General features: G+C 47.1%; 1 protein-coding gene across 1 annotated transcript in view; it reads right to left on the minus strand.

The window, feature by feature from the left end:
- PRDM11 (PR/SET domain 11) overlaps positions 1–14,028 on the minus strand; it is a 38,521-nt gene that overhangs the window by 17,415 nt on the left and 7,078 nt on the right. The window contains 2 exon segments of the mRNA XM_077450293.1: positions 1,725–1,828; positions 5,248–5,369. Of these exon segments, the coding sequence (XP_077306419.1) occupies positions 1,725–1,828; positions 5,248–5,363 (220 nt within the window). The 5' untranslated portion in view covers positions 5,364–5,369.

Below are 14,028 nucleotides of genomic sequence, written 5' to 3' on the forward strand. Positions count from 1 at the left end.
AGATGAGTCTTTGTGTTGTTTTTGGTCAGCGGTGGCTTTTGGCCTTGGAACTCTTCCATGGACTCGATCTTTGCCCAGTCTTTTGCTCATTGTTGAATCATGAAACACTGATCTTACCCGAGGCAAGTGAGGCCTGCAGTTCTTTAGATGTTGTTCTGGGTTCTCTTATGTCCTCCTAGATGAGTCCTTGTTGTGCTCTTGGCGTAATTTTGGTCAGCCGGCCACTCCTGGGAAGGGTCACCACTGTTCCACGTTTTCTCCATTTGTGGATAATGGTGCTCACCGTGATTCCCTGGAGTCCCAAAGCTTTAGAAATGGCTTTGTAACCCTTTCCAGATGGATACATGTCCCTTACTTTGTTTCTCATCTGTTCTTAAAGCGGGAGTCCGCCGGGACTCCGCGTTTTTTTATTTTTTTTAAAGCCAGCAGTTACAAATACTGCAGCTGCTGACTTTTAAAATAGTGACACTTACCTGTCCAGCGCGCCCGCGATGTCGGCACCCGAAGCCGATCTGTAGATCGTCACTCGGGTGCTGCCGCCGCCTCTTGGTATGGGAATCAGGAAATGGAGCCTTTCGGCTTCATTTCCCGGTTCCCTACTGCGCATGCGCGGGTCGCGCTGCGCAATAAGGACGGTCCCGCTGCCTCTGGGATCTGTGTGTTTCCCAGCAGGCAGCGGGGCACTTGCGGAAGGGGCGGGCACTTGCGGAAAGGGGCGTATTCTACGCCCCTTTCCGCAGAGAGCTATCCCGGAAGTGGGTGCAGTTACCTGGATTATCCAGGTAACTGCACCCCCCTACCCCCTGAAAGGTGCCAATTGTGGCGCCGGAGGGGGGAGGATTCTGATGAGCGGAAGGTCCATTTTAGGGTGGACCTCCGCTTTAAACTTCTTTAGATCACAACATGATGTTTTGCTTTTTGAGATCAAGAGATTTCTCCATTCACAGTTCATTCATAATGAGCAAGGAGGTGGGGGGGGATTACTTTATCACATAGAGCCAGGCAGGTTTGGACCTCTTTATTCCCTTAATAAATGGAATTATCATTTAAAATCTGCATTTGTGTATTTGGGTTATCTTTGTGTAATATATTAAAGAGGAAGTAAACCCTGATGAGTTTACTTCCTCTTTGATTCCCTGCAAAGGTAAAGCATAATGGACTACTATGCATCACATAGTAGTCCATTATGTGTCGCTTACCTGACACAGGAGCCAGCGAAGTCACCGCTGTGCCCTGTAATCTGGTGCATCCATCTTCTCTGTGGGTCTCCTGCTCCGCTGCTGTCATTCGGCGAAGGATGACGTCACTCCCGCGCATGCGCACGGGAGCCGCCACTCGCGGCATATAGCCGTAGACCACGGCACGCTCAGTGCCTGTCTTTCGGCAAATATCTCCTAAACCGTGTAGGTTTAGGAGATATTTCTTGGACCTGCAGGTAAGCCTTAATCTAAGCTTACCTGTAAGTCAAAGTTGGTTGTAAGGGTTTACAACCACTTTAAAACGTGTTTGATGATCTGAATCATTTATGTGCGACAAATATGCAAAAATATAAAAAACATATAAGGAAGGGGGCAAATCCTTTTTTCACAGCACTGTATGTAGAAGGTGAGTGCCTGGACCCAATAAGCAGACCTTTCATTTCCAACATTGGACCCGTATGTGGCCACCCTTCACCCACGGTATGTCTATATCTGACCAACAAGCTCCACTTGACCCCAACTTACACCAAAAGTCCACCTGCTGGAGACTCTTGGTCACTGCAGTCCCCCGCTTCTCTTTTAATCTCTTGGGTTCCAGGTCCATGCAGCGAGATTTTGAGCCGGCAGAGCTGAGAACAAAGAAATACATTTAACAGTTACAACCATTGAAACGTGTCGGTTAATAATCTGTCTGTCTTTAAAGTGATACTAAAGTCTTTTCTTTTTTTTGTTGTTGTTTAAAAATAACAAACATATTGAACTTATCTCCTCTGTGCAATTGGTTTTGCACAGAGCAGCCCTGATCCTCCTCTTCTCGGGTCCCTTGCCTGCGCTCCTGGCCCCTCCCTCCTGCCGAGTGCCCCCACAGCAAGGAGCTTTCTGGGGGGGGGGGGGGGGGGGTACCCGAACCGAGCCCCAGCTCCCTGTGTCCATTTAGATACGAAGCTGCTGTTTGGCCCCGCCCCCTCCCCCCTCATTGGCTTACTTACTTTGATTGACAGCAGCGGGAGCCAATGGTGCCTCACTGCTGTCTGAGCCATTAAGGAGGAAAAGTAACGGACAGACGAGGCTCTCGTGCAACATCACTGGATCGATATAGGGCTCAGGTAAGTATTAGGGGGGGCTCAGAGGGGCTACTGCACACAGAAGGTTTTTTATCCTAATGCCCAGAATGCATTAGGATAAAAAAAAAAAAAAAAAACTTCTGACTTCAGTATTTCTGCAATCTTCTTTAGACTCAGTGTTTGTTTTCGGCATAACTCGGCGGGAGTCAAGTCATTCCCTGGCCTGCCAATCAAGATGGAGGAAGCTGGGGATAAGATGTCAGCACAAGCGGGGGACCTCGCGGATGTCACATCGGTAGGGCAGAAGTCCCGCAGGACATAATGATTTACAGACAGCAGCGATGTGCCATTTTTTTTCTCTTCCGGCACATTTCTTAGTAAAACACCACACAGTTAGGCACACATTTAACTCTATGATCGCCCCTGATGTTACCCCCTTGCCCGCCAATGTCATTAGTACAGTGACAATAATATTAGCACTGATCACTGTATTAGTGTCACCGGTGATGTCAGTTACCGCCATAAGCAGTTAGAGTCAGATTGCCTGCCACACTATAGCAGTCCCATTGTAAGTCGTTGATCGCCACCAATAGTAGTATTAAAAGAAATTATATATACAGTGGGGCAAAAAAGTAATTTAGTCAGCCACCCAATTGTGCAAGTTCTCCCACTTAAAAAGATGAGAGAGGCCTGTAATTGTCATCATAGGTATACCTCAACTATGAGAGACAAACAAATCTTTGAAAGAGTTTATTTGCAAATTATGGTGGAGAATAAATATTTGGTAACCGACAAACAAGCAAGATTTCTGGCTCTCACAGACCTGTATTTTCTTCTTTAAAGAGCCGGTTCACACAGGGGGCGACTCGTCAGGCGACTTAGCCGCCTGACAAGTCGTGTCCTGCTCTGTGCAATGGAACCGTTCTAATCGGAGCGACTCAAGTCGCTCTGACTTAGAAAAAGGTTCCTGTATGACTTTTGGGGTGACTTGAGGCGACTTGCGTTGACTTCTATACAGAAGTGGTTTTGCAAGTCGCCGCAGTGGTCGCGTCCAGGTCGCCTGAGGCAGTCGCGCTTGTAAGTCGTGCTGCCCGAGTGTGAACCGGACCTGAGAGGCTCCTCTGTCCTCCACTCATTACCTGTATTAATGGCACCTGTTTGAACTTGTTATCAGTATAAAAGACACCTATACACAACCTCAAACAGTCACACTCCAAACTCCACTATGGTGAAGACCAAAGAGCTGTCGAAGGACACCAGAAACAAAAAATTGTAGACCTGCACCAGGCTGGGAAGACTGAATCTGCAATAGGCAAGCAGCTTGGTGTGAAGAAATTGGCTGAATGTAAACAAAGCCACGATCGCGGCTGGTAAGCATGAAATTGTGCTTTTTTTTTTTCCCCCGATCTCATGCTTTCCAGTCTGGAGGAGAGATATGAGGTGTTATTGATCCCGCATCTCTCCATAAAGAGGACCTGTCACAAATGATTCCTATTACAACGGATGTTTAAATTCCTTGTAATAGGAATAAAAGTGATAAAAAAAATAAATAAAAAAAAATGTGGTAAAAGTAAAAGTAAAATAAAAAAATAATAATTAAAAAATGCTCCTGTCTCCAGTAGCTCGCACACAGAAGCAAACGCACGCGTTAGCCCCTCCCATATATGTAAACGCTGTTCAAACCACACATGTGAGGTATCACCATGTGCGTTGGAGCGCGAGCAACAATCCTAGCACTAGACCTCCTCTGTAACTGTAAATATGTAAAGCATCGCCTATGGAGGTTTTTTTTTTTTTTTTTTTTTTAACATCATCTTTCACATTATATGAAAAAATTGGGCTAACATTACTGTTTTTTTTTTTTTTTTAATCATGAAACTTTTTTTTATTTTCCAAAGAAAAACCATGTTTGAAAAATTGCTGCGCAAATATTGCAAGAGATAAAAAATTTGCAATGACCGCTATTTTATTCCCTAGGGCAGCGTTTCTTAACTCCAGTCCTCAAGGCACACCAACAGGTCATGTTTTCAGGATTTCCCTCAGATTAAATGGCTGTGGCAATTACTTAGGCCCCTTTCACACAGGCGGACAGTATGTCCGTATTTCATCCATCTGTTTGCGGATGAAATACGGACATACATGCATCCCTATGGGATAGCGGTTGTCTGCGGATGAACATGGTCTCTCCGCTATGGTCCGATTCTGCGGACGGAGGAAAATCCTATTTTTCTATCTGTCTGCAGAGCGGATCAGATGAACACGGACAGACGGTCCGTGTTCGTCCTATCCCCCATAGAGGAGAGCGGAAATCTGACAGGGCGGTCCCTGCACAGTGTGCCAGGACCGCCCTGTCATCCGCCGGCTCAGCGGGGATAAATGGAGCGATCCCCGCTGAGCAAGCGGATCATAACGGGGCGGATCATTACGGATTTGTCCCATGTGAAAGGGGCCTGTGCAAAATAATGGAAAGCCTGAAAACATGACCTGTTGGGGCGCCTTGAGGACTGGAGTTGAGAAACACTGCCCTAGGGCGTCTGTTAAAAAATATATATTATATTATAATATATATATATATATATATATATATATATATATATATATATATATATATATATATATTTTTTTTTTTTTTTTTTATTTATTATGTTTGGGGGTTGTGTGTAATTTTCTAGGAAAAAAAGTATGATTTTTACATGTAGGAGAGGAGTGCCAGAATAGGCCCAGTATGGAAGTGGTTAACTAAATTATACACCACACTTTTTTTTTTTAAGGTTATTATCCAATTAATCAAAACAATAAAATCGGCCAACTAATCAATTATGAAAATAATCATTAGTTGCAGCCCTAAATATATTACTATTTTTATTTTATTTTTGGAGTTTAATACTAATTTAAGGCTATTTCCACTGTAGTCCGATAAACTAAAAAAAATAAAATAAAAAAAAAAAGCACAACACAAAACCTCTTTTACAGGCCAGGCTTACCATTGCTGGCTATAAGTCCGCTCTTCAGCTGGGGTTCCCACTTCGGACTTCACCCTCATGATTTCCCCGAGGTTGGGGTTGTGTGCCACCCGGCACTCCTTGGCACTTTCACTCATGGTGACCTAAAAGAACAGAAGAGTATAAGTCAGCCCACAAGATCATGGTATTTGTATTATTGCACATATCAGGTAGTATAGGTGAGGGGGGGGGGGGGGGTTACAGTGTGCAGAGGCATAAATGCTATTAAAATGATCATTTGTCATCCCATTACTTTCATACATCACCCCCATACCGCAGTAGGCTAGAATTGTCATGCAGACATTGTGTACGGTCAACGAACCAGACATGGAGAGGGGTTACCGCTAAAGTCTGGTATGTGACATGTAGCAGCAAGGCCCGCTTTTCCTCTCCACAAAGCCCAGGAATGCAGCTTTAGGCTTCTCCCCACCGACGACAGTTCTCAACTTGTCCCTCTGCACTCCCAAGTCTTCTGTAGGCCTGGTTAACACCGGGTGACCGCAACCGCCGGAAAACAAAAAGCATTTCTCTTCTCTACAGACCACGGCACAGCATTCCGCCAAGATTTCTCAAAGACACCAGACAAGGGAAGCCGTGCCTCGCACCGATCCGTCACCAGCAACAGCGCACACGCATGCACAGACACTTCTCTGGTTTAAAGGATAGTTTGCTAAAGCCCTATACAGAAAAACCTTGGATTGTGAGCATAATTCGTTCCCGGAAACATGCTTGTAATACAAAAGCACCTGTATATCAAAGCAAAATTTCCCCATAAGAAATAATGGAAACTCAAATGATTCTTTCCACAACCATTTATTCAGAAGTCCTTCAGTTTATAGTCCATATAAAAAGGATTATAGCAAATGTTGTATAACCATAAACAGGGGCGTTGCTGGGTCTACAAAGGATCTGGGGGTAGAGCTCATAGCAGCCAAGTAAAGAAAGTCATACGCTTAGGTGGGCATACACATGTATATATAGTGTGTGTGTGTGTGTGTGTGTGTGTAATATATATATATATATATATATATATATATATATATATATATATATATATATATAAACATATATTATCAATAACTCAGGGTACCCAAATCCCCCCTCATTACATCAGGGTCCCCAGAGAGCTTGTCACGTCACCTGCCACAAGATGCAGCTCATCACTTGCCACGTCACCTGCCACCAGATTGTTACATACAGAGAGGCTAGGGTATATAGAAAACAGGCTAGTGTATACATAGAGGCTGGGTATACAGAGAGGGGAGAGTCTGGGTATACAGAGAGGGGAGAGGCTGGGTATACAGAGAGGGCAGAGGCTGGGTATACAGAGAGGGCAGAGGCTGGGTATACAGAGAGGGCGAGGGTCCGGGTATAATAAGAGAGGAGGGTCCGGGTATAATAAGAGGGGAGGGTCCGGGTATAATAAGAGGGGAGGGTCCGGGTATAATAAGAGGGGAGGGTCCGGGTATAATAAGAGGGGAGGGTCCGGGTATAATAAGAGGGGAGGGTCCGGGTATAATAAGGAGGGGAGGGTCTGGGTATAATAAGGAGGGGAGGGTCTGGGTATAATAAGGAGGGGAGGGTCCGGGTATAATAAGGAGGGGAGGGTCTGGGTATAATAAGGAGGGGAGGGTCCGGGTATAAGAGGGCAGAGGCTGGGTATACAGAGAGGGCAGAGGCTGGGTATACAGAGAGGGCAGAGGCTGGCCATACAGAGAGGGCAGAGGCTGGCCATACAGAGAGGGCAGAGGCTGGCCATACAGAGAGGGCAGAGGTGAGGCTGGCCATACAGAGAGGGCAGAGGTGAGGCTGGCCATACAGAGAGGGCAGAGGTGAGGCTGGCCATACAGAGAGGGCAGAGGTGAGGCTGGCCATACAGAGAGGGCAGAGGTGAGGCTGGCCATACAGAGAGGGCAGAGGTGAGGCTGGCCATACAGAGAGGGCAGAGGTGAGGCTGGCCATACAGAGAGGGCAGAGGTGAGGCTGGCCATACAGAGAGGGCAGAGGTGAGGCTGGCCATACAGAGAGGGCAGAGGTGAGGCTGGCCATACAGAGAGGGCAGAGGTGAGGCTGGCCATACAGAGAGGGCAGAGGTGAGGCTGGCCATACAGAGAGGGCAGAGGTGAGGCTGGCCATACAGAGAGGGCAGAGGTGAGGCTGGGCATACAGAGAGGGAAGGGGCTGAGTATACAGAGAGGGGACAGGGCTCAGTGAGAGCCGCAGCTGTGTGGGACAACGCTGTGTCAGGCAGCCCTCGACACTCTCACGGTAGGGCCGGCCCTGAACTCGGGGCCCCAGATTCAGGGCTCTAGCCTCAATAGCCACCCCCTAGTGACGCCACTGACCATAAAATGTCCATCCACAAATGGAAGCCTCCGCAAGGGGATTAGAAGCAAAATTCAGCTCCAGAGTATAAAAGAGAAAAGAGGCGTCTCTAAGTGTAGCAATATGTTGCTAAATGTTGTACCTTCATTAAATGTAACCATATTTCTACACTTAGGGCCGGTTCACACAGCGATGCGAGGCGAGGCGACACGGCTCGCCTCGCTCCTGCAAGTCGCCCCCGTTCAGTACTATGGAACCGTTCTGAGAGGAGCGACTCGAGTCGCTCCGACTCAGAAAAAAGGTTCCTGTACTACTTCTGGGTGACTTCGGGGGCGACTTGCATTGACTTCTATACAGAAGTCCTCTGCAAGTCGCCGCTGAGATCCCCGCAGGTCGCGGCGAGGCAAGTCGGAGACGCCTCGCCGCGCCTCGCTGTGTGAACCGGCCCTTAGGAGGCGCCTCTCTTCTCTTTCATACTCAGTTGTGACATGACGCTACTTGTATATCAAGACATCGCTTGTATATCAAGTCAAAATGTATTAAAAAATGTTGCTTGTCTTGCAAAACGCTCTCAAACCAAGTTACTTTCATGCAAAGGTTTTACTGTATATTATAAACTTATTTAGGGCTCATGCAGATGGCTACAGGTGGTTTGAGTTTAGGTCATGCGTTTCATGTGCGTGTTTTACGCAATGAATAGAGCATACAGTCACATTTTGTAATGCAGATCAGGGGTGGCTGTATACAGCAACTGTGGGTTCTGGGAGAGGTTTCGGGAGCTCGCGCTTGCTGTACGCCACCCCTCCCCCCCTCGGGGTGCACGAGCCATTATAAGCCCAACCAATCTTCAACTGTCCTCTTCTCCCCTCAGCGCTCTTCAATTACACATCCCATCCTATGCCGCCATCTTTCTTTGTTTCATCTGCAGGAGACGGCTGTCTCTTCCCGATTCTCAGTCGCCCCCCCCCCCCCGGATGATGCCGTACTAGATCTCGCACATGAGCAGACCGAGATGTGGCACCACATCCCATCCTACCGGCTTTGTTTTCTTTGTCATTATAAGTCAGTTGTCTCTTCCCGGTTCTTGCAGCCACCCATCAACCCCCGACCCAATGACATGGTGCTAGATCCCATGTACACTACATTACCAAAAGTTTTGGGACACCTGCCTTTACACGCACATGAACTTTAATGGCATCCCAGTCTTAGTCCGTAGGGTTCAATATTGAGTTGGTCCACCCATTGCAGCTATAACAACAGCTTTAACTCTTCTGGGAAGGCCGTCCATAAGGTTTAGGAGTGTGTCTATGGGAATTTTTGAAGCCAGAAGCGCATTTGTGAGGTCAGGCACTGATATTGGACGAGAAGGCCTAGCTCACAGTTGTCACTCTAATTCATCCCAAAGGTGTTCTATGGGATTGAGGTCAGGTCTCTGTGCAGGCCAGTCAAGTTTCTCCACCCCCAAACTCACTCATCCATGTCTTTATGGACCTTGCTTTGTGCACTGGTCCAAATCATTTGGTGGAGGGGGGATTATGGTGTGGGGGGTTCTTTTACCGGGGTTGGGCTTGGCCCCTTAGTTCCAGTGAAGGGAACTCTTAAGGCGTCAGCATACCAAGACATCCTGGACAATTTCAAGCTCCCAACTTTGTGAGAACAGTTTGGGAATGGCTTCTTCCTGTTCCAACAAGACTGCGCACCAGTGCACAAAGCAAAGTCCATGGGGGTCCCGTGGGGGCACCTGATGAAGAGGAGGGGCCAGGAGTATTGGCGGGGGATCCCAGAAGAAGAGGATTGGGGCTGCTCTGTGCAAAATGATTGCACAGAGCAGGTAGTATGACATGTTTATTTTTATTAAAAAAAAAAAAAACCATAAGGGTTTACAACCCCTTTACACGCTAACAACTTATTCCTGGTTTAGAACATTATCTCTTCTGGTTATAATTAGTCCTCCTAGTATTAGGGATTCCAGTCATAGAGCCTACATTGTACATCGGCAATAAAGAGACACCTCTGTCATCAAAGACAATAGAAAAAAAAAAAAAGTTTTGAGTTCAGCTCGGAGTTCTGTATCACGTAACTTCCTCTCAGTTTACACATCTAAACTCACCACATACGGTTTCCTTTCTAGGACTATCTAGCCCGCTTCAACCTCTCAGGGTTTACCACATCACTAAACTCTGCACCTCCAGAGACCAAATCCGCTGAGCCCACTTGAAAACTGAACTCCGGACAAACAGCTAAACACACAAATGAAATACATTTATGGGAGACGTTTTATGTTCCACAAGATTAGTATTTCTCTCCATCCAGTCTTGATAGTTGCACAGCTCTGCCACACAGCTCTGCCCTGTCGAGCAGAGGGCAGGAGTTTTCCCTGCTGCAGGTCTTGACCCTCCCTCAGCCTGTGACTGGACAGTGAAAGAGAAGCAGCGCACTGATGAGCTCATCTCTCAGATTTCTCTCCTCGCCAGCATGTTTCTATCCTGTAGCCTGATTGGCTCCTTGTGCTGCTCTAGAATGTGTCTCTGCTGCACAAGAGACTGATTCTAGGCCATAATTAAAGCGGGAGTCCGCCGGGACTCCGTGTTTTTTTTTTTTTTTTAAAAGCCAGCAGCTACAAATACTGCAGCTGCTGACTTTTAAAATAGTGACACTTACCTGTCCAGCTCGCCCGCGATGTCGGCACCCGAAGCCGATCTCTCGATCGTCTCTCGGGTGCTGCCGCCGCCATCTTGGGTATGGGAATCAGGAAATGGAGCCTTTCGGCTTCATTTCCCGGTTCCCTACTGCGAATGCGCGAGTCACGCTGCGCAATAAGGACGCTCCCCGCTGCCTCTGGGATCTGTGCGTTTCCCAGCAGGCAGCGGGGCACTTGCGGAAAGGGGCGGGCACTTGCGGAAAGGGGCGTAATCTACGCCCCTTTCCGCAGAGAGCTATCCCAGAAGTGGGTGCAGATACCTGTACTGTACAGGTACCTGCACCCCCCTCCCCCCTGAAAGGTGCCAATTGTGGCGCCGGAGGGGGGGGGGGTTCCGATGAGCGGAAGGTCCACTTTAGGGTGGACCTCCGCTTTAAGTACTTCCTTTAAAAAAAGTATTTAAAGCTGAACTCCAGGGACAGTGCATCCGGAATGGATTCACAGCGCTTCACTTTTTCCACGTTTTGTTATGTTACAGCCTTATTCCAAAATGGTTTAAATTCATTATTTTCCTCAAAATTCTGCAATCCCCAATAATGACATGAAAGAAGTTTGTCTGAAATCTTTACAAATTTATTAAAAATACTAAAAACTCCCATTTACATAATAAGTATTCCCAGCCTTTGCCATGACACTCAGAATTGAGCTCAGGTGCCTCCTGTTTCCACTGATCATCCTGGAGATGTTTCTACAACTTGATTGGAGGCCACCTGTGGTAAATTCAGGTGATTGGACATGATTTGGAAAGGAACACACCTGTCTATAGAAGGTCCCACAGGTAACAGTGCATGTCGGAGCACAAACCAAGCCATGAAGTCCAAGGAATTGTCTGTAGACCTCCGAGACAGGATTGTATGGAGGCACAGATCTGGGGAAGGGTACAGAAAAATGTATACAGCATTGAAGATCCCAATGAGCACAGTGGCCTCCATCATCCATCAATGGAAGAAGTTTGGAACCACCAGGAATCTTCCTAGAGCGGGCCACCCGGTCAAACTGAATCGGGGAGAAGGGCCTTTGTCAGGGAGGTGACCAGAAACCCGATGGTCACTCTGACAGAGCTCCAGTGTTTCTCTGTGGAGAGAGGAGAACCTTCCAGAAGAACAACCATCTCTGCAGCACTCCACCAATCAGACCTGTGTGGTAGAGTGGCCAGACGGAAGCCACGCCTCAGTAAAAGGCACATGACAGCCCACCTGGAGTTTGCCAAAAGGCACCTGAAGGACTCTCAGACCATGAGAAACAAAATTCTCTGGTCTGATGAAACAAAGATTGAACTATTTGCCCTGAATAGCAAGTGTCATGTCTGTAGGAAACCAGGCACCACTCATCACCTGGTCAACACCATCCCTACAGTGAAGCATGGTGGTGGCAGCATCATGCTCTCGGGATGTTTTTTTTAGCAACGGGAACTGGGAGACTAGTCAGGATTGAGAGAAAGATGAATGCAGCAATGTACAGAGACAATCTTGAGGAAAACCTGCTCTGGACCTCAGGCTGGGAGCGTAAGGTTCATCTTCCAGCAGGACAATGGCCCTAAGAACACAGTCAAGGTAACAAAGGAGTGTCTACGGGACATCTCTGTGAAAGTCCTTGAGTGGCCCAGCCAGAGCCCAGACTTGAACCCGATTGAACATCTCTGGAGAGATCTGAAAATGGCTGTGCACCGACACTCCCCATCCAACATGATGGAACTTGAGAGGTCCTGCTAAGAAGAATGGGAGAAACTGCCCAAAAAATAGGTGTGCCGAGCTTGTAGCATCATACTCAACAAGACTGGAGGCTGTAATTGGTGCCAAAGGAGCTTCATCAAAGTATTGCACAAAGGCTGTGATACTTATGTACTGTACATGGGATTTTCATTTTTTATTTTTAATACATTTGCAAAGATTTCAAACCAACTTCTTTCACGCTGCCACTATGGGGTATTTGAGTAAAATATTAAATTTAATCCATTTTGGAATAAGGATGTAACATAACAAAATGTTGAAAAAGTGAAGACTTTCCGGATGCACTGTAGATTTAAGAGCACAAGCGGAGGCAGCTCTATAATCATTAATATATTATTAAATAGATTTTTTTAAATGGAAGTACCTGCATTCCCCCTGGTATTAGCTTCTTGCAGTAACTTTACAGCAGGGCTAGAGTGTGATCAACAGAAGCAGTACAAGTAACTAATCAGTTCATGACATGACACATGCTGTAAAAACAGTTAAAATTGAAGTGTCTCACCACTGCTAAGAGATCCAGATACAACTTTATTCTATTAGAGATCAGGGGAGCAATTCAAAAAGTAGCCAAGACATTTCTGGGGTCTTAGTGCCTCCTTCACCAGGGCTTGGCTGCCAACAATGTGAACAAACCAGAAGTGAACGGGACATACAATGGTACATTATCTCACAAAAGTGAGTACACCCCTCATGTAAAGTAGTGAGTGTACAGCTTGTATAACAGTGGAAATTTGTCCCCTCAAAATAACTCAACACACAGCTATTAATGTCTAAACCGCTGGCAACAAAAGTGAGTACACCCCGTAGTGAAAATGTCCAAATTGGGCCCAAAGTGTCCCTATTTTGTGCGGTCACCATTATTTTCCAGCACTGCCTTAACCCTCTTGGGCATTGAGGTCACCAGAGCTTCACAGGTTGCCACTGGAGTCCTCTTCCCCTCCTCCATTATGACATCACAGAGCTGGTGGATGTTGGAGACCTTGAGCTCCTCCACCTTCCATTTGAGGAGACCCCACAGATGCTCCATAGGGTTTAGGTCTGGAGACATGCTTGGCCAGTCCATCACCTTTACCCTCAGCTTCTTTAGCAAGGCAGTGGTCATCTTGAAGGTGTGTTTGGGGTCATTATCATGTTGGAATACTGCCCTGCGGCCCAGTCTCTGAAGGGAGGGGATCATGCTCTGCTTCAGTATGTCACAGTACATGTTGGCATTCATGGTTCCCTCAATGAACTGTAGCTCCCCAGTGCCGGCAGCACTCATGCAGCCCCAGACCATGACACTCCCACCACCATGCTTGACTGTAGACAAGACACACTTGTCTTTGTACTCCTCACCTGGTTGCCGCCACACACGCTTGACACCATCGGAACCAAATAAGTTTATCTTGGTCTCATCAGACCACAGGACATGGTTCCAGTAATCCATGTTCTTTGTCTGCTTGTCTTCAGCAAACTGTGTGTGGCTTTCTTGTACATCATATTTAGAAGAGGCTTCCTTCTGGGATGACAGCCATGCAGACCAATTTGATGCAGTGTGCGGCGTATGGTCTGAGCACTGACAGGCTGACCCCCCACCCCTTCAACCTCTGCAGCAATGCTGGCAGCACTCATACGTCTATTTCCTAAAGACAACCTCTGGATATGATGCTGAGTACGTGACCTCAACTTCTTTGGTGGACCATGGCGAGGCCTGTTCTGAGTGGAACCTGTCCTGTTGAATGGCTGTATGGTCTTGGCCACCGTGCTGCAGCTCAGTTTCAGGGTCTTGGCAATCTTCTTATAGCCTATGTCATCTTTACGTAGCGCAACATTTCTTTTTTTCAGATCCTCAGAGAGTTCTTTGCCATGAGGTGCCATGTTGAACTTTCAGTGACCAGTATGAGAGAGTGAGAGCGATAACACCAAATTTAACACACCTGCTCCCCGTTCACACCTGAGACCTTGTAACACTAACGAGTCACATGACACCGGGGAGGGAAAATGGCTAATTGGGCCCAATTTGGACAT

This window comes from Lithobates pipiens, unplaced genomic scaffold (assembly GCF_037356315.1).
Source record: "Lithobates pipiens isolate NorthernLeopardFrog02 unplaced genomic scaffold, aLitPip1_a1.2 Scaffold_10, whole genome shotgun sequence".
Classification (NCBI taxonomy): Eukaryota; Metazoa; Chordata; class Amphibia; order Anura; family Ranidae; genus Lithobates; species Lithobates pipiens.